Consider the following 20098-nt stretch of genomic DNA (forward strand, 5'->3'; position numbering starts at 1 on the left):
GGACAGCTCCAGGCACTGTCTGCTTCCCCCCGGAGTCAGCGAGAGAGTCTGCAGCTTGCTCGCCCTGGAGAAGCAGAGCTTTTCTTCCTGCCTGAAGGCTCCTGAGTGTGGCCAGATTGCCTGCTTGTGCCTGTGCCCTGAGCGGGCTGTTGAAAGTCCCTCTGCGGATGAGAAGGTCTGAGGGCACTGCAGGAATACAAGGTACTGGAAGGGGGATAGTGGGTGGAAGAAGATGATCTTTAAGGTCCCCTTGAAGCCAAAGCACCTTCTGGTTCTACGCTATGGGCTGAGGGTGTCCATCTCTTTCATTGCAGTGCCGGGGAAGCTGTGGTAGAGCCTGGGAAGAAGCATCCTTGGTGTTCCCATCCTGAGGTGTTTGGCAGAGAAACTCAGCTGAGCGGGAAACGGCCGCCTGAGGCCTGGCTCCTCCACGTGTGACCAGCACAAGTGTCAGCCTGCTCTGGAGACTCTGCTGTGGGTACCATCAGTGGCAGACATGTCTCTGCAGCTCTGCATCTGCTTTTTACACCTTCTGTGGGAGCCTGTGCAGACTGCCAGGGTGCAGGACTGGGCTGGCCTCGAGGGGTGTGGGAAGCTGGGGCAGTTGTGTGCTGCTGAGCCACGAGGCTGTGGCTGAAGTGGCAGAAACTGCAGATGGTGACTCTGCCACAGGCAGGCCCCTGGGGAAAGCAGGCTGGAAGGAAAAGGCTTTGCCTGAACAGGGGGTTCTTGGTCATGTTACCCTGCAGAGCAGGCATGCCGTCTCCCAGGGGTTTGTCCTGAGCAGCATGGAGGAGCTCAGGCTTCTGCTGCCCCTCCTCCTTGCCAGCCTCCTGAAGTGGCTCTGTGAAATGCTGGGCACGGAGAGGGTGCTTCCCCTGCGAGCAGCTGCAGACAACTGTTCCTTGAAGGCCAGCTCCTTGAGGAGAAGCCATGCAGGCAAGTTCCATGAAGCTGATCAGGGGCTGGAGCCACCTCTCCTAGGAGAAGCACTCTCTTGAGCTGGGGGTGTTCATCCTGGAGAAGGCTCCTAGGAGACCTTAGAGCAGCTCTTCAATAATGAAATCGGGCTTACAAGGCAGGAGAGGGCAAAACAGGACAAGCACTGATGGTTTTCAACTAAAGGAGGGAGATTTTGATGAGAGGTGACAGAGAAATGCTTCCCTGTGAGAGTGCTGAGCCACTGGACCAGGTGGCCCAGAGAAGCGGGAAGTGTTTGAGGCCAGGTTGGACAGGGCTTGGAGGCATCAGTTCAGGGGTGTTTAGCTCTGCTAAAGAGAAGCATTTCTTGGCTGGTTCTGTCTGAACACGTTTGGATTTGTTTGTCTGTGTGTCTTTTGCCAGGGTTGTCCTCTCAGCTCTAGACCTGGTGCTGGACAAGTGCATGGAGCAGAAATGGATGTGGCTGCGCATGAACTGAGCAGCCTGGGCTGGCCTGGAAAACCCCCTGGCTCCTCCTGAGGGGATGCATCTCCTCTGCTGGTAAGAGCCCCAAGGGACACTTCCAGCCAGCTCCTGTGGGACTGTGCCCAGGGCAATGGCTGCCAGAACCTTTCTGGCTGCCTGGGAGGCCTGGTGAGCTGCAGAAGAGGGTCTGCATCAGCACAGGTGAAGTTTGGAGAGCAGGCTTCCTGGGTAACTGTGTCTCCCCTTCTTGTCTCTGCTACGCAGTGTCCTGCTCCAGGCTGGGCTCCTCTCCTGTCTCCTGATGCCAGCCCAAATCAGCCTTGCCAGGGCAGTTGAGAGTCTGGAGGCCAAAAGCAGGCCAAGCAGGCAGGCATGTGCTGCGCAGCTCTCCATGCCAGCCAGCTGCACCCATCACAGAGCCTCTGCATCGTGCAGCTCATCCTGATTGTAACCTGCAGACAGTAAGACATGATCCAAGGTCAGCATCGTGGTAGGAAGAGCCTTGTTACACAGCGTGGGATTCAAAACCAGGCTTTGACACATCAGCCTCATTGACCTGGGTGCCAAAAGCTCTCGAGAGGCCATTAGCAAAGCTCACCTCCTTCTGCCAGCAAATCCAATGGGCTAGAGAACATCAACCAAACCAGCTTTTTAGAAGACTTCAGTGGTAGACCTTCTGGCTCTATTCCAGCTGAGTATGGAGCTACAGAGCCCAGGCAAGGGCTGAGAAGCCCCACCAGCCAATTCCCTCCAGTGCCTGCACTCAGCAGGACATTCTGTGGTGGAGAGTGTCCCTGTGGCTAGATGGGCTCAGTTCTCCTGGCTGCGCTCCCTCCCAGCTTCCTGTGCTCCTGCACACCAGCAAACTGTGGGCAGCTAAAAAGTCCTGGATTCCTTTCAGCATCTAAACCCATCAGCATCTTCTCAGCACTCATCTCAGCCTGAACCCTAACGGCACCATTCCAGCCCTGTGAGCCACCGAGGGGTCAGGAAAATGAGCTGTGTCCCTGCCCATGCCAGGGCAAGGGGCACAAGCAGCTGGAGACAGCATGCTGCTCACAAGGACTTTGTTCTGCAGGGCTGCTCTTTCTCACACTACTGGTAGATTTTGATAGCCCAGTTTAAAGCTGTTCCTTGGATTGGAAAGGGTTTCCTGATCCCTCACCTTGGTCTGTACCACCAGGAGCACTCCTAGAGCAGCTGGCCCATGCCAGTGAACCTGAGGCAGACAGGAGCTAGGACTGCAGGGGGAACTGGTCTGTCTAAGGCAAGAGAAAGAGAGTGCCCTGGGCAGCAGTGAGAGGGAAGGACCTTTACTGCTCCCCTAGGCTGGAGCCAGTGTCACTGAGAGCGGCGTGACGTGGATGGAGCTGCACACGGGCCTGGAATCGCGGGCAGAGAATGAAACCTCTTGCTTGGCAGTGTGAACCTGCTGAGCTCCTGACATGGAGAACAGTGAGAGTGTGGGGGGAAAAATGGTCAGAGGGGCAAAACTGGGAGGGCTTCAGCTGGGCTGGAGCTGAGCGAGCGAGGGCTGGCAGGAGGCACCAGGAGGGGTCCTGCAGAAGTGTGTGCAGGTGAGGCTTCAGTCTTCTTCTGCCTCAGTCTTCACTGCTAAGCACTTGAGCCACACCCTGCAAGACACAGAGGGCAATGGCTGGGTCTGGGAGAGTGAAGAACCACCCACAGTAAGATCTGCTCAGGACTGGGAAGACCGAGAGAATCTGAAGGTGCATAGGTCTATGGGACCTGATGAGATACAGGTCTATGGGACCTGATGAGATACAGGTCCATGGGTGCTGAAGGAACTGGGGGCTGAGGCTGCTAGGCCGCTAGCAATCATACTGGAGAAGCCCTGTCAGTCTGGAGAAGTTCCCACAGATTGGGAAAGGAGAAACATAACCTGCAGTGTTGAAAAGAGAAGCAGGAAAGCCGAGGGAACTACAGCCCTGTCAGTCTCACCTCTGTGCCAGGCACCATCATGGAGCAGATCCTCCTGGTAACTGCTGAGAGCCATCGAAAATAACAAGGGGATTGGTGACAGCCAGGATGGCTTCACAAAGGGCAAATTGTGCCTGACAAACCTGGTGGCTTCCTAGGACAGAGCTGCAGCTCTGGTCGATAGGGGAAGAGCAACTGACATCATCTACCTGGACCTGTGCAAGGCATCTGACACTGTCCCACACAACATCCTTGTCTCTAAGGTGGAGAGACATAGACTTGATGGATGGAGCACCCAGTGGATAAGGAACTGGCTAGATGGCTGCACTCAAAAGAGTTGTCACCAATGGCTGAAGGTGCAGGTAGCACTCAGTGACAAGAGGAGCTCCCCAGGGATCTGCTCTGGGTCCAGAGGAGGGCCACAAGCATGATCCAAGGAATGGAGAACCTCTACTATGAGCACAGGCTGAGGGAGCAGGGGCTGTCCATCATGGAGAAGAGATGACTCTGGGGAGACCTAATAGCTGCCTTTCAGTGCTCCAGGGGATCCTACTGGAAAGCTGGAGATGGACTTTTCATTGGGGTGTCTAGCAGCAGGACAAGGGGGAATGGTTTGAAGCTGAGGGAGAGCAGGTTTGGACTGGATCTTTACAGACTGGCTCTCAGTATGAGGGTGGTGAGGCTCTGGAGCAGGTTGCCCAGAGAGGTTGTGGATGCCTCCACTCTGGAGATGTTCAAGGCCAGGTTGGATGAGGCCCTGAGCAACCTGGTAGAGTTGAGAGGCATCCCTGCCCATGGCAGGGAGGTTGGGGGAGATGACCTTTTGAGGTCCCTTCAAATCTAAGCCATTCTGTGATTCAGACAGGGGTCTCCTCCAGCCCCTCCTCCCCCCCCCCATCATGTTCCAGATGACACCATGGGTGGCATGAGTTTGCTTCCTGGGAGTTGCACAGAGCTGCTGCCCTTGGGGGGCTCGAGCACTCCCAGAACACTTGGGTTCTGCAGCCCACCCCATGCCTCAGTTTCCCCTGCAGGGTCACATCTTCATGACCCTCAGTGTTTCTGAACTGGGGTCCACGGGGCCCCTGCAATCTCAACCCCACCAGCTGTACTAGGGCTGTTTGCCCCCCAGCCCCTAAATGCTCAGTGGGGTTTGGAGCTGGATAGCCCACAGGCCCAGCTCACCTCCCAGCTCCTCCCTGGGGGACTAAAGGGGGGGACCAAAGAGGACCCCAGAACCCTGTCCCCACTCCCTCTCTGGGTCTCTGGCAGCAGGCAGCTGCCACCACCCATCCCTGCTCCTCTGCTGCCCTCCCAGATTTTCCCTCCTGGGGAGAAAAATGTTGCAAGATGGAAGTCAAATTTCACTCTGCAGAGGAAAATCACTTGCTAGGAGTGTGCAGTGACCTCCAAAGAAGATGATCTCAGCCCCAAAACACAGCTTCCTTTGGGGAGAGAATTCAGCTGCTCTGGGCTGGGCTCTTTCCCTTTTCAGGAAGGTCAGGACTTGCCTTGCAGAGTCCATGTAGCCTGGAAAATGTCCCCGTTCCCAATACCAAAAAAGGTGAGGGTGCTCCAGGACAGAAGCACACCAGAGGGAGAGAGGCAGGAATAGATGCAGAAGAAGGTGAAATGGGAGGTGATGAAGCACCAACAAGCTGTTTCATGGCAACAGATGATGAGCTGTAGAGGAAACTCTGGGCACTGCAAGATGGTTGCAGAAATCCTATGCACTGCTACCAGAAGGCCTCCTGGAAAACTTTTCTTAGGGACAGCAATGTGCCCTAGTGGCCAAGAAGGCCAATGGTATCCTGGGGTGTATTAGAAGGGCTGCGGTGAGTAGGTCAAGAGAGGTTCTCCTACCTGTCTACTCTGCCCTGGTGAGGCCACATCTGGAGTACTGTGTCCAGTTCTGGGCTCCTCACTTCAGGGAACTGCTTGAAAGCGTCCAGCCCAGAGCCACAAAGATGCTGGAGGGAGTGGAGCATCTCCCTTCTGAGGAAAGGCTGAGGGAGCTGGGGCTCTTTAGCTTGGAGGAGACCGAGGGGTGACCTCATTCATGTGTGTAAAGATGTGAAGGGCAGTGTCTGTGATACTCAGAAGAAGTTTTGGCTGTTGTTTTGTAAGTGGTGGTGGTAATGCTAGATTTATGTGTTAGATACACTGCCTCCAGGAAAGGGAACTTTTCTGTGTGTTGGATTGTTGGCAAAGCAGAGAGCTACAAAACACGTGGGAAAGTAGGCAGCAGGGACTAAATGAGCAAGCTGCATGTTAGAGCTTTCTCTTTCTCTACAGTGAGCCCTCACTACTCAATCAGTTGGCAAAGACAAGGACACATGGAGTCACGGGGAAAGATTTTGTGTTACAGCATCAGACTGTTTTCACCTAGGCACAGATGAGCGCCCAGTGCCTCTGCATTCCCTTTGTCTTCCGGAAGGCCTCCCAAGGTACAAGCAGCGCTAGTTTACACTGCTTGTGAGAGAAGGTTTGCCAGGGAAGGTGTCAGAAAAAAAGGTCCCTCCACTATAACTCTTCAACCTGTTCAAATGTGAGCCTGTGCAAGGACTGTAGTAGTTGCCTGCCTTCAACAGGACATACAATAAAAGCTCTTCTGGTATGTGGAGTGGGGAGGCAGTTCTTGGCAAGCAAAGATCTCTGTTGTTCACCAAGTCGTGAGACTACCTTGATTACCTTGAACCTAATAAAGGACTGAGAGTGGATGCACAGATTAAACAAGGAGGTTTTCATCGTATTGTTTAAGTGAATCCTCTCTCAAAAAACAATCAACCGCCACCAACGTGGTTATTTCTTCTGAGTGATCCAGCTCTAACAAAGGGGCTGCACTAGATGATCTTCAGAGGTCACTTCCAACAGCCACTGGTCTGTGATTCTGTGTGTGAAACTTTTTCCATGTGGCTCTGCACCATTAAATATGCCTGCAATGGCTATTTTCCACCTCTCCTTTAAGAAATGTTCCATTTTTTCGCTAAAACTAACTGTTTAGGATTAAGAAATGAAGACGTGAGTTGCAGTCCATGGTCTCTCTTTTCAGGCTTGGTGGAGGAAGCCCAATTCATAAGAATGTGCTCTTAGTTTTGACTTGGTTAATTCAAACCACAGGACTTGCTGGGTACAACGATGGAAGTGTTCAAACACCAAGCACATATGGGACTGGTGCAATGCAAACAAAAAAACGTGAAGGCAGAAGAGCATGTTTGAGCTTTTCATGATGAAAATATTGCCCTGTAACTGTTGAGAGAAGTGGGGCGCTAGACTGCTCTGAACTGATAAAGATACAGCCGTAAATGGGAACACCCATTCTTCTGAAAGATGCACTGAAAAGAGCATTTAGTTTGGACAATAACACATGAGATATGTGCATGTTCATGTTAACTTTTTCATCAGCCAACACCCCAAAGTCCTTCTCTACTGTTCTGTCAGCTGAAGCCCTGAGACAGCCAAACCACTAATATAGGAAACCTGCTTTAACATTCCATTGCTCATGATCAATCTTCCCCTTCCTATCCCCTCTTCCCACCAGGAGCAACATTCCCACCACAAGTAATCAACACAAGGCTTGCCTCTCCCAGTAGTCCAAGAGGCTTTTACGCTCTTAAACCGTTCAGTATCACAAGTTAAAGAAGAATCACCAGATGAGGTTTTACACTAGAGCAGGGTAGATTTAGACTGAACATGAGGAATAAGTTTACTCTGAGGCTGGTGGATGACTGGAGGCATTCGAGGTCATGCTTGATGGATCTCTGAGCAACCCGATCTAGTTGGGGCTGTCCCTGCTTCCTTCAGGAGGACTGGACTACATGACCTTTAGAGGTCCCTTCCAAGCCAATGCATTCTATGATTGTAGGCTATGATGGAAAGGGGACAAGGAGCCCTAATGAGTATTTGAGAAAAGCTGTAGGCTTATGGGGATCCTGATAAAGTTCAGATTCCTCCATCCATCATTCTCAGAAACAGAACATCCTCCTTATCTCTCTACCTACAAACACACAGAGGGTTCCTTGGAGAGACTTCAACAGTTTCCATTCATACAGAGCTCTATACCTCCTTGCTTGTTCCTATCACAGGAATAACCGCAGGGCTTGTTCCAGGATTCCACTTCCTCCTGCATCTGTTCTTTGCATCATCTTATTAGACAGGGATTAAATGTCTACACCTGAGCATGCAGTGCCTCCATTTCCTAGTCCAGACAGCACCTACTTAGTTAACCTCATCTCCTTCACACTTCATTTTGCTAAGGAGCACCCAGCCCTTTCCATGGAGTCAGCATTTTCAAATATGAGTACACAAATGGCTAGCAAGTGGCAGGCAGCAGCCATCTTGCAGAAGACAGGGCATAAATTCTGGCCAGACGAAAAGAGACTGCAATTGTAGCTAGATGACACGTAAGCATTTCAGAATAGTTTTCAGCAATGGTTGTGCTAGGCACAGCCATGTGACTGATGTCATATTTCCCAGATACGGAGAAATCCAGAAAGACTGAGCAATTCAAGCAGCGCTCTGAATCGTGGTGAGGACAGAGAGAAGAGTGGGGTTTGCATGGCACAGAGCCTTCTCCCTAAAGAAAATGCTCAGGCTGCTGAAAGACACAGAAGTGCAAGGTTCTGCAACTGATTTGGTGCAATCCCACGCACAAATACAGGCTGGGCAAGGAGTGGCTCAAGAGTAATGGCAAGGAGTGGCTCAAGAGTAATCTCAAGGAGGACTTGGGGGTGTCAGCTGATGACAAACTCACCATGAGCTGGCAAAGGTCACTGGCAGTCCAGAAGGCAGCTACGTGTTGGGCTGCATCCCAAGCAGTGAGAGCAGCAGGATGAGGGAGGTGATTCTGGCCCTGTACTCTTGACAACTGTACAGCCTGACATTAAGCGGACAAAGCGAAAACAAATCTAGTTCTGCCAGAGCGTGAAAAGTGTGTTAATATTACCCTCCTTAACACTGATGCACATAAAAAGAATGGTAGGGGTTGGATGGGACCTCCAGAGACCGTTGAGTCCAAGAGACCTGCCAAACCAGAACCACCTAGGGAAGGTCACAAAGGGAAAAATCCAAAAGGGTCTTGAAAGCCTGCAGGGAAGCAGATTCCACAACCTCTCTGGGCAGCCTGCTCCAGGGATCCAGCACCCTCACAACAAAGAATTTTTTTCCTCATGTTGAGGTCAAACTCCAGAACACAGAATACAACAAGCTCCCAACAAGTCCTGTGTCAGCCTACAACAAGACAGGAAATCTCACAATAGGTCTTTTTTTGTGTGGAAGAGAGACAATCATAAGACTTAGGAGCTCTTGCAGCCATTCAGCTAATAAAGACTCAGATGACACACTAAGGCTTGGAGTGAGCTAAGCTGAGTAGTCTGAGGCAGTGTAATGCACAGCAAGTCTGCTCCAGGCTGGAGATCACCCCCTTCTTGCACGTGCACTGGGAAGCGCAGAGATTCAGCCAGCGCTGCTGAATTCCTTATCAGCAAGAGGAGGTTGTCCTTCCCCCTTGCTTTTGCCTCCTCACGGCTAAACAGAAGCTTTTGCATTCCCATTGTCTCCTGCTTCTGTTATTCCTTACACTGACACAGCTGCAGCCACAGTCTGAGCTGCTGTGGTGCTGCTGTGCTGAAACATTCAGGTCTCAATAAGCAGCAAGTTTGCTTTACCCTAGGAACACAGCTTGGGCAATGTGCTGCTGTGAGCCCGACCAGAACTGAGTCTGGCCAGTGCTGTGACTTCTCGGCTGAGTATCTGCTCAGGGCTGCAATTTCTGCAGCTCAAGGCATCTCTTCCCAGACAGTGGCTGCTTCTAGCAGGGAGAGTGTTCCTGGGGAGAGTAAGTACCAGGGGCTGGGGGGCAGAACAAGGGCACTGCTTCATCTTCTGCACCACCTTGGCAACCCGAAAGTAATAGGCCGCAGCTGTGGGGAGCAGGGGACAAGGCGGGTGTCCCAGTGGACAAGGGAAGGCCAACAGATGTCATCTGCCTGGACTGCTGTAAAGCCAACAGACCCCCACACCATCCTTCTCTCTAAGCTGCAGAGAGATGGGTTTGATGAGTGCCCTGTCCAGCGAGCAAGGAATTGGCTGTGTGATCGCATACAAAGAGGAGCAGCCAACAGCTCCATGTCCAGATGGCGATGGCTGGGGAGTGGTGTCCCTCAAGGGTCTGTACTGGCACCAGTGCAGTTCAAGATCTTCATTAGTGACACAGACAGCAAGACTGAGACAAGTTTGCAGGCGATACCAAGCTGAGTGATGTGCTTGCTAAGACTGAAGGATGGCACAGGTGCCATTCAGAGGGACCTGGCCAGGCTGCAGAGGTGAGCTGAGGAGAATCCTGTGAGCTTCCATAAGGAAAAAGGGCAAGGTCCTGCTCCTAGGTCGGGGCAACCCTCCATATCAACACAGGCTGGGGAATGATGAGATTGAGAGCAGCCCTGCAGATGAGGACTTGAGGGTACTGGCGGACCAGAAGGTGTCCAGGAGCCAACAACACACACTTGCAGCCCAGAAGGCCAGTGGCATCCTGGGCTGCATCATAAGAAGTGTGGCCAGCAGGTTGAGAGAGGTGATTCTGCCACTCTACTCCACCCTGCTGAGACCAGACTTGAGGAAGGATAGGCATCCATCCTACTGTGCCAGAGCCTTACACGTCACTAGCTTCCTGCCCTCAAACAGATGCACAGCCCAGCCCATGGCCTCCAAAGCTGTCCCACAGACCCTTGCAGGTATCTTATCCCCCATGGAAGGCTGACACACACTCAGAGGCAGTTGATTGCCATGGGAAAAGGCTGTGCCCACTGCCCCTGCCTGTATCCAGGCAAAGTGCAGGTCATAGATGCTGTTGCCATGGTGCTCGTAGTGACCAGTGGGGCTGAGCACAGCACTGGGCTCAGACCGTTGGTCAGTGGGACGTGGTGAGGTGAGGAGGGTAAGGGCAGGGGGACAGGGCTGGCATGGGGCTATCAGGGATGAGTGGGCACCACAGCTTGGGGCAGTGGGCATCCGCTGCAGGCCCACCTGTGTTCTGCTTCTCCCTCAGAGTCAGTGGAGAAGTTTGATACAGAGAACACCTGGCAAAACCTGCAGCACCCATTGGTGGTGTGCAGCGTGGGAGAGATGAGTGGTCCTGAAGCCATGGAGCAGGGTGAGAGCAAAGCTTCCCTCCTGAGGCCTGGCAGAGGGGTTGTTGGGGTGGTAAGATTGGGGCTGAGAGTGGTGGTAGGGGCAGGTAGCATCTCCCGAGTCACACCAGGCAGGACCCTTCATTTCCTCAGCAAGTGGGGCCCAGGTGGCACAGTGGGTACCTGCTGGGGCATCCGTGCCTGCATGCCCCTTCCCCTCCCAGGCCCCCAGCCCTGCCCACCACCCTGCCAGGAAAGGACCGAGCAAGCCCTCTGGGTGTAACCCCTCAGGCAGCTTTCCCCCAGCCCCACAGAGGTGCTCATTCCCCCTGCCATTTGCCCTCTCCCCTCCAGCATGCTGGCTGTGCCACCGGACAAATATGGACCAGGATATCTATGGGCTTTTGCAGCACCACCAAGATGTCTTATTCCATGCTTACTGCGTGGTGAGTTCTTCAGGGGCTCCCTCCTGCTCTCCCTCAAGCTGTCTCTGCCACACTCTCCTCATCAGTTCCTTCTCTGCCTGCTCTACAGCGCTTTACCAGCGGCCTGACTCCAGTGGCATTCATTGGAGAGATCCCAGCCTTCCGCCTCTCCGCCATCAGACGTGCCATTTGGCAGTCAGCAGAGAAGGTGAGGACCTGACAAGAACAAAGAGATTTGTACGAGGAGAGGTTTCCAGGACCTTAGCTGACACCTTCACAAAGAAATCCCAGCCCTTCAAACCAGCTCTGGGAGAAATGTCTTGATCCCAGTGGCTCTACACAGGCTCCCACACAGGAGTCTCCTCTGCCAGGCTGATCTGTGGGGTGTCAGCCAGCACTGGGCACATACTGCACCCTGCCCGGGGCCGTGGGGCTTGCTGTGGAGGTGCTGAAGCTGCTGCTGATGGAGGCTGCTGTGCTCTTTCCAGCTCTGCTTTGTCTGTGGCGGGAGCGGGGCCTCCATCACCTGCCAGGAGTCGGGCTGTGAACGCAGCTTCCATCTGCCCTGTGCCACCAGGGGCAGATGTGTCACGCAGTACTTTGATCAGTACAGGTAAGGGCTGGCGACCCCCACTGGGGGGAGGCTCCTCTCCTTCAGTCCCCTTCCAAACAGCCCCAGACACACCACACAAGAAGCCGTTGGGACCGTTCCCACCGGCCAGGCATAGGCAGAGCCAGCGCTGAGCGAGCCCAAGGGCTCCTTCATGCCTCCTCTCCCGTCCTCCTGAGCACCAGTGACGGACCCGACCCTTCCCACCGTGCCCATCTCTGTCCTCCTCACACAGGGCCTTCTGCTCCAGGCACCGCCCACAGCAGGCAGTGCTGAGGGACCCGGAGCCTGACACAGACTGCCTGCTCTGCCTGGAGGATGTGGGGGACAGACAGTCCTACAGAACCATGGTGTGCCCCGTCTGCCAGCATGCCTGGTTCCACAGGGACTGCATCCAGGTAGCAGCTGTTCCCTCAGCCCAGGGGCACGGCAGGTGCTCAGCAGCACTAGGGCTGCACTCATACTCCTCCTGCTTCTCCTGCAGGGCCATGCTCTCCAGGCTGGCACCTCTGCATTTCGGTGCCTGCTCTGCAGGGACAAAGACCAGTTCCAGCAGGAAATGCTGAGGATGGGGATCCGAATCCCCAGGAGGTTGGTTTCTTTCCTTCCCAGCACACAAGACAGGAAGGTGCAAATGCTGTGCCAGGCCAGGGGCTGTCCCTGCAGTCCTGGCCCTCCACTGTCCCATGAGCTGGACTTCAGCTACCCAGGGCAGTGGGAAAGAGGGCAGGGGGGGAAGGCAGGGACAGCCTGCATCTGCCTCACCCTAGGGCACCTAGGACTCACCAACCTTCCTTTCTCCATCAGGCCACCAGAATGGGAGACTGCCCAGGAATTTGCAGCCCTGATGGAGAGGCACAACCAGTGTGATGCCCAGCACTGCCTGTGCCCAGGGGGTAGGGGGCAGGCAGAGGAAGAGGGGTGAGTTCCCAAAGCTGTCCCCTGGGGCACTTGAGGGGAGCCCTGTCTGGCCCAGGGCTTGAAGAGCAAGGAGTGAGAAGGAGAGCTCTGCTGGACAGTCGCCTGCTGCCCTCACTCTGTCCTCACAGCCATGAACCCCTTTGCTTCCCCAGGCCCTGGCAGCTGCTGCTGTGCAGCTCCTGTGCTGCTGAGGGCACCCACCGGCGCTGCTCCCAGCTGGAGGACAGCACGGCCCAGTGGGAGTGCCATGGATGTGCTGGCCCCAGCAACGGTAAGAGGCAAAGGGTGCCCCAGGTGCCAGGCAAGGCCTGGCAGTGAGTGCCCAGGCTGGGCTCCTGAAAGGCCCCCTGCTCAGGAGGGCTGGGGCCCTGCTCTGGACTTTGGGGCTGCAGGCACTGAGCTTGTGCCCTTGACCTTCCTGCTTGCCCTTGCAGCCTCCAGTGCCACCTTGCAGGAGGCTGGTCCCAGCACCCCCAGGCAGCCCACTCAGGCATCCTCCCGTGCCTCTGAGGCTGGTGAGGGCTGCTCCAGCCCTTCTGGGCCCATGCGGCTGCGGGATCGCAGCCGCTTGCAGCGCCGTGCCCAGAATCCCTACAGCCGCCCAGGCAGACGCTGTGAGTAGCACCAAGTGTGCCAGCGCCCAGCGCTGGGAGCAGCACCTCCAGACAGGCAGCGCTGGGCATGGCCCACAGCTCACTGCTGCCTTCCCCTTCCTGCTTCCCCCGACAGCCTCCGCTGCCAGCTCGGAGCTCGCTGCTCCCAGCACAGCCAGCGAGCTGCCCTCGGAGCCTTCCTCCCCCGCCCCAAGCCTGGAGAGCAGCAGCCGCCAAAGCCGCCCTGGGCCCCAGCGGCTGCGGGAAAGGTCCTGCCCGCGCCGCGGGGCACAAGCACCTTACAGGCGGCCCAGCCACCGCCGCAGGAGGAGGTGACATCGCCAGCAGAGTGCTGGAGACCTGTGGCACCAGAGCAGAGGTAAGTGGCCCCTGCATATCCCCCTGCTCCCCGCCAGAGTGAGTGCCCCCCACGGCTGCCCAGCTCCCACTCGCGGAGCACTTCCTCTCCTCACCCAACTGCTGCACAGAGCTGTGACACTCCCCTGGCCCTGCCCTCTCTTCGCTCCGCTTGCAAGTGCGTCCCTCCAGCACAGGCTGCAGACTTCCCGAGGGCCATCCTGGGCAGCTCGCTGCATGGCAGAGCCCCCGAAGCAAGGCCCCGTGGCACTGGGTGTTCATCTTGAGCTGGCACTCTGCAGAGGGCTGCTAAATCCCCTTTCTCCTTTCCTTTTCACTCTCTGCAGCCAGGTGAGGCCACCTCTGGGCAGGAAGAGCACAGGCTGCTGGCAGGGTGCTGCCGGAACCTGTCGTCCTCTCCTTCCATGGAGCAGGTGACAAGGGGCAGGAAGAGAGCCACGGCAGCCAAGAACGTGCAGGTAGGCAGCGGCCAGTGCCTGCCCAGCCCTGGCTCAGGGTGCCAGCTGAGGCTGTCCTGGCAGCCCCCAGGATGCAGACCCTCGGCTCTCCTTCCCTGCTTTTAGCTCCTGCATGGGAGGTTGTGGAGGATCAGGGCCATCTCCCTGAAAGCCTGCTGGAGGCAGAGGCCAGTCCTGCCGGCGTGGACACCGTGGTCAGCCACAGGGCAAGAGGGCGACTGCGCTGGGGGCAGAGAGTCATGGCCTCAGCGGTGACAGGAGGTAGGGACAAGGCACAGTGGGGCTTGGGCTCCTGGCTCTCAGACTGTGCAGTGGGCCGGGGCCAGGGGCTGAGCTGTGCCTCGGCAGCACCCGGCCATGGCAGTCTCAGCACAGTCAGAGAGCAGAGGGTCCTGCCTGAGGGAAAGCACAGAGCCAGGCCTGAGCTGGGTGAGAGCAGCCTGGGGAAGGTCAGGGTGGGGAAGCTGCCCCCACTCCAGCTCAGGGGCAGGTGAGAGGGGGAGGAGGGGGAGGCTTGCAGTGCCAGTGCTGGGTGGGGCTAGGGGCTGCAGCGCGCTGGCTCTGGAGGAGGAGGCAGAGGGATGTCGGGGAGAGAAAGATGCCAGTAGTGAGAGAGATGCCCCTGCCCCAGGTGCTGAAGGGCTGCCTCACCTCAGCCAAGTCCTGGGAGCGGGAGAGAGCCCTGCGGCTTTGCGTCCGTGTGCTGGGCACTTGCAAGGAGCGGTGAGAGCTCATGGTGAGTAGGGAGCCCTTGCACACCCTGATGCACCCATCATGGAGCAGAAGGAGCCCTGCCCAGCTGGGTACTACGTTCTGGGGCTTCTGAGATGATGGAGCAGCCCTCTCCTACCCCCTCTGAACGGTCACTGCTCAGAGAGCAGGATGGGGGGCAGAGGCCAGTGGGTGCTGGGGCTGCCTGCCACCTTTTCTTGCTGCTCTTCCCCGCAGAGAGGAGGTCCTCGTCCAGCAGCTGGGCTCCCTGATGGGATGGCTGGGGGCTCGGTCCAGGGACTGCCTGGCCACTTCCTAGCAGGCAGTGTGGCTCTGCCTTGGCTCCTTTCACCAAAGGCAAGGTGAGGAGAACAGGTGCTTCCTGTGTTTTTCAGCCTGATCCTCCCTCCCTTCAGGCCTGGCACCAGCAGGGTCCCAGACAGCCAGGCTCTGTCCCCATCCCTGGAGGTTTTTTTAAGGGGTTGGCTAGATATGGCTCTGGGCAGCCTGATGTAGTTTGAGGTGTCTCTACCCATGGCAGAGGCATTGGAGCTGTTAACCCTCTGCCTCTCCTTTCATCCTGGGAGGAGTTCTTGTGAGAGGGAAGCTGAATCCCCAGGAGGTTGGTTTCTTTCCTTCCCAACACACAAGACAGGAAGGTGCAAAGGCTGTGCCAGGCCAGGGGCTGTCCCTGCAGTCCTGGCCCTCCACTGTCCCATGAGCTGGACTTCAGCTACCCAGGGCAGTGGGAAAGAGGGCAGGGGGGAAGGCAGGGACAGCCTGCATCTGCCTCACCATAGGGCACCTAGGACTCACCAACCTTCCTTTCTCCATCAGGCCACCAGAATGGGAGACTGCCCAGGAATTTGCAGCCCTGATGGAGAGGCACAGCCAGTGTGATGCCCAGCACTGCCTGTGCCCAGGGGGTAGGGGGCAGGCAGAGGAAGAGGGGTGAGTTCCCAAAGCTGTCCCCTGGGGCACTTGAGGGGAGCCCTGTCTGGCCCAGGGATTTAAGGGCAAGGAGTGAGAAGGAGAGCTCTGCTGGACAGTCGCCTGCTGCCCTCACTCTGTCCTCACAGCCATGAACCCCTTTGCTTCCCCAGGCCCTGGCAGCTGCTGCTGTGCAGCTCCTGTGCTGCTGAGGGCACCCACCGGTGCTGCTCCCAGCTGGAGGACAGCACGGCCCAGTGGGAGTGCCATGGATGTGCTGGCCCCAGCAACGGTAAGAGGCAAAGGGTGCCCCAGGTGCCAGGCAAGGCCTGGCAGTGAGTGCCCAGGCTGGGCTCATGAAAGGCCCCCTGCTCAGGAGGGCTGGGGCCCTGCTCTGGACTTTGGTGCTGCAGGCACTGAGCTTGTGCCCTTGACCTTCCTGCTTGCCCTTGCAGCCTCCAGTGCCGCCTTGCAGGAGGCTGGTCCCAGCACCCCCAGGCAGCCCACTCAGGCATCCTCCCGTGCCTCTGAGGCTGGTGAGGGCTGCTCCAGCCCTTGTGGGCCCATGCGGCTGCGGGATCGACATGGTGAGGAGAGGCCAAGGGAGGGGGACATGGTGACATGGGGCTGTCAGCAATGGGTGGCCATCACAGTTCGTGGCACTGGGCATCTGCTGCAGGCCCACCTGTGTTCTGCTTCTCCCTCAGAGTCAGTGGAGAAGTTTGTCACAGAGAACACCCAGCACAACCTGCAGCACCCATTGGTGGTGTGCAGCAGAGAGACGAGCAGGGTGAGAGCAAAGCTTCCCTCCTGTGGCCTGACAGAGGGGTTGTTGGGGTGGTAATATTGGGGCTGAGAGTGGTGGTAGGGGCAGGTAGTATCTCCCCAGTCACACCAGGCAGGACCCCTCATTTCCTCAGCAATTGGGGCCCAGGTGGCACAGTGGGTACCTGCTGGAGCACTCGTGCCTGCATGCCCCCTTCCCCTCCCAGGCCCCCAGCCCTGCCCATCACCCAGCCAGGAAAGTTCACAGCAAGCCCTCTGAGGGCAACCCCTCAGGCAGCCTTCCCCCAGCCCCACAGAGGTGCTCATTCCCACTGCCATTTGCCCTCTCCCCTCCAGCATGCCAGCTGTGCTGCCAGGCAAATGCAGATGAGAACATCTGTGGGCTTAGCAGCACCAAGTTGTCTGCTTCCATGCTTGCTGTGTGGTGAGTTCTTCAGGGGCTCCCTCCTGCTCTCCCTCAAGCTGTCTCTGCCACACTCAGTTCCTTCTCTGCCTGCTCTACAGTGCTTTACCAGCGGCCTGACTCCAGTGGCATTCATTGGAGAGATCCCAGCCTTCCGCCTCTCCGCCATCAGCTCTCAGCAGAGCAGAGCAGGTGAGTTCCTGACAAGAGCACAGAGATTTGGACCAGGAATCGTGTCCAGGACCTTAGCTGACACCTTCACAAAGAAATCCCAGCCCTTCCAACCAGCTCTGGGAGAAAGGTCTTGATCCCACTTGCTCTACACTGGCTCCCACACAGGAGTCTCCTCTGCCAGGCTGATCTGTGGGGTGTCAGCCAGCACTGGGCACATCCTGCACCCTGCCCTGGCCGTGGGGCTAGCTGTGGAGGTGCTGAAGCTGCTGCTGATGGAGACTGCTGTGCTCTTTCCAGCTCTGCTTTGTCTGTGGTGTGAGCGGGGCCTCCATCACCTGCCAGGAGTCGGGCTGTGAACGCAGCTTCCATCTGCCCTGTGCCACCAGGGGCAGATGTGTCACGCAGTACTTTGAGCAGTACAGGTAAGGGCTGGCAACCCCCACGGGGGGAGGCTCCTCTCCTTCAGTCCTCTTCCTGCCAGCCCCAGGCACACCACACACGAAGGCACAGGCAGAGCCAGAGCTGAGCGAGCCCAAGGGCTCCTTCATGCCTCCTCTCCCATCCTCCTGAGCACCAGTGACGGACCCGACCCTTCCCACTGTGCCCATCTCTGTCCTCCTCACACAGGGCCTTCTGCTCCAGCCACTGCCCACGGCAGGCAGTACAGAAGGACCCTGACCCTGACACCGACTGCCTGCTCTGCCTGGAGGATGTGGGGGACAGACAGTCCTACAGAACCATGGTGTGCCCCGTGTTCCACAGGGACTGCATCCAGGTAGCAGCTGTTCCCTCAGCCCAGGGGCATGGCAGGTGCTCAGCAGCACTAGGGCCTCACTGTTCCTCCTGCTGCTTCTCCTGCAGGGCCATGCTCTCCAGGCTGGCACCTCTGCATTTTGGTGCCTGCTCTGCAGGGACAAAGACCAGTTCCAGCAGGAAATGCTGAGGATGGGGATCCAGATCCCCAGGAGGTTGGTTTCTTTCCTTCCCAGCACACAAGACAGGAAGGTGCAAAGGCTGTGCCAGGCCGGGGGCTGTCCCTGCAGTCCTGGCCCTCCACTGTCCCATGAGGCTGGACTTCAGCTACACAGGGGAGTGGGAAAGAGCAAAGAGCTATGTCTGACATGAGGCAGGCTCAGGCAGGCTGGAAGGGGTGAGGTTTGCAGCTGGATCTGGCCTTGGAGCCAAGGGAGCAGTTACTGCTGCTGCTGTGAGCGCCACTGCCTGGGACCTGACGGAGGAGGGGGCAAGGGTGCACCAAGCGTTTCTTTCCCCTCTTCTTCCCTTCAGCTACCACACATCGTGAGCCCCCTTCAGAAGTGCTTGCAGCAGAGCACTCCAGGCCCTCCCTGCCCCGAGCTGTGTTTCTCCTCGCCCTGTTTCAGCGGGAGCCCTGCTCAGCAGTTTCCTCCAGAAAGGGCTGCCCGTGGACAGCTCCAGGCACTGTCTGCTTCCCCCCGGAGTCAGTGAGAGAGTCTGCAGCTTGCTCGCCCTGGAGAAGCAGAGCTTTTCTTCCTGGCTGAAGGCTCCTGAGTGTGGCCAGATTGCCTGCTTGTGCCTGTGCCCTGAGCGGGCTGTTGAAAGTCCCTCTGCGGATGAGAAGGTCTGAGGGCACTGCAGGAATACAAGGTACTGGAAGGGGGATAGTGGGTGGAAGAAGATGATCTTTAAGGTCCCCTTGAAGCCAAAGCACCTTCTGGTTCTACGCTATGGGCTGAGGGTGTCCATCTCTTTCATTGCAGTGCCGGTGAAGCTGTGGTAGAGCCTGGGAAGAAGCATCCTTGGTGTTCCCATCCTGAGGTGTTTGGCAGAGAAACTCAGCTGAGCGGGAAACGGCCGCCTGAGGCCTGGCTCCTCCACGTGTGACCAGCACAAGTGTCAGCCTGCTCTGGAGACTCTGCTGTGGGTACCATCAGTGGCAGACATGTCTCTGCAGCTCTGCATCTGCTTTTTACACCTTCTGTGGGAGCCTGTGCAGACTGCCAGGGTGCAGGACTGGGCTGGCCTCGAGGGGTGTGGGAAGCTGGGGCAGTTGTGTGCTGCTGAGCCACGAGGCTGTGGCTGAAGTGGCAGAAACTGCAGATGGTGACTCTGCCGCAGGCAGGCCCCTGGGGAAAGCAGGCTTTGCCTGAACAGGGGGTTCTTGGTCATGTTACCCTGCAGAGCAGGCATGCCGTCTCCCAGGGGTTTGTCCTGAGCAGCATGGAGGAGCTCAGGCTTCTGCTGCCCCTCCTCCTTGCCAGCCTCCTGAAGTGGCTCTGTGAAATGCTGGGCACGGAGAGGGTGCTTCCCCTGCGAGCAGCTGCAGACAACTGTTCCTTGAAGGCCAGCTCCTTGAGGAGAAGCCATGCAGGCAAGTTCCATGAAGCTGATCAGGGGCTGGAGCCACCTCTCCTAGGAGAAGCACTCTCTTGAGCTGGGGGTGTTCATCCTGGAGAAGGCTCCTAGGAGACCTTAGAGCAGCTCTTCAATAATGAAATCGGGCTTACAAGGCAGGAGAGGGCAAGACAGGACAAGCACTGATGGTTTTCAACTAAAGGAGGGAGATTTTGATGAGAGGTGACAGAGAAATGCTTCCCTGTGAGAGTGCTGAGCCACTGGACCAGGTGGCCCAGAGAAGCGGGAAGTGTTTGAGGCCAGGTTGGACAGGGCTTGGAGGCATCAGTTCAGGGGTGTTTAGCTCTGCTAAAGAGAAGCATTTCTTGGCTGGTTCTGTCTGAACACGTTTGGATTTGTTTGTCTGTGTGTCTTTTGCCAGGGTTGTCCTCTCAGCTCTAGACCTGGTGCTGGACAAGTGCATGGAGCAGAAATGGATGTGGCTGCACATGAACTGAGCAGCCTGGGCTGGCCTGGAAAACCCCCTGGCTCCTCCTGAGGGGATGCATCCCCTCTGCTGGTAAGAGCCCCAAGGGACACTTCCAGCCAGCTCCTGTGGGACTGTGCCCAGGGCAATGGCTGCCAGAATCTTTCTGGCTGCCTGGGAGGCCTGGTGAGCTGCAGAAGAGGGTCTGCATCAGCACAGGTGAAGTTTGGAGAGCAGGCTTCCTGGGTAACTGTGTCTCCCCTTCTTGTCTCTGCTACGCAGTGTCCTGCTCCAGGCTGGGCTCCTCTCCTGTCTCCTGATGCCAGCCCAAATCAGCCTTGCCAGGGCAGTTGAGAGTCTGGAGGCCAAAAGCAGGCCAAGCAGGCAGGCATGTGCTGCGCAGCTCCCCATGCCAGCCAGCTGCACCCATTACA

At 56.9% G+C, this 20098-nt stretch overlaps 1 protein-coding gene and 1 long non-coding RNA gene across 3 annotated transcripts; both read left to right on the forward strand.

The window, feature by feature from the left end:
* Window positions 1-74: 74 nt before the first annotated feature.
* LOC137440787 (uncharacterized) lies at window positions 75-7086 on the forward strand. Of its 2 annotated transcripts, XR_010987238.1 has the most exons (4): window positions 75-201; window positions 315-474; window positions 1345-1482; window positions 1672-7086. It is a non-coding gene; the product is annotated as an uncharacterized lncRNA (long non-coding RNA). The 2 variants fall into 2 exon arrangements; XR_010987237.1 differs by lacking the exons at window positions 75-201; window positions 315-474 and adding an exon at window positions 773-939.
* A 2308-nt stretch (window positions 7087-9394) lies between these two features.
* On the forward strand, window positions 9395-16345 carry LOC137440540 (uncharacterized). The gene is made up of 18 exons (XM_068136755.1): window positions 9395-9515; window positions 10394-10498; window positions 10830-10921; window positions 11010-11095; window positions 11370-11513; window positions 11746-11908; window positions 11995-12101; window positions 12318-12431; window positions 12584-12702; window positions 12866-12946; window positions 12996-13045; window positions 13161-13403; window positions 13729-13860; window positions 14809-14933; window positions 15409-15522; window positions 15675-15793; window positions 15957-16088; window positions 16209-16345. Exons 1-18 carry the CDS (start codon window positions 9395-9397, stop codon window positions 16343-16345), a joined length of 2184 nt encoding a protein of 727 aa, XP_067992856.1.
* Window positions 16346-20098: the final 3753 nt, after the last annotated feature.

This window comes from Melanerpes formicivorus, unplaced genomic scaffold (assembly GCF_026170545.1).
Source record: "Melanerpes formicivorus ecotype bairdi unplaced genomic scaffold, bMelFor1.0.p_v2 SCAF_4, whole genome shotgun sequence".
Taxonomy (NCBI): domain Eukaryota; kingdom Metazoa; phylum Chordata; class Aves; order Piciformes; family Picidae; genus Melanerpes; species Melanerpes formicivorus.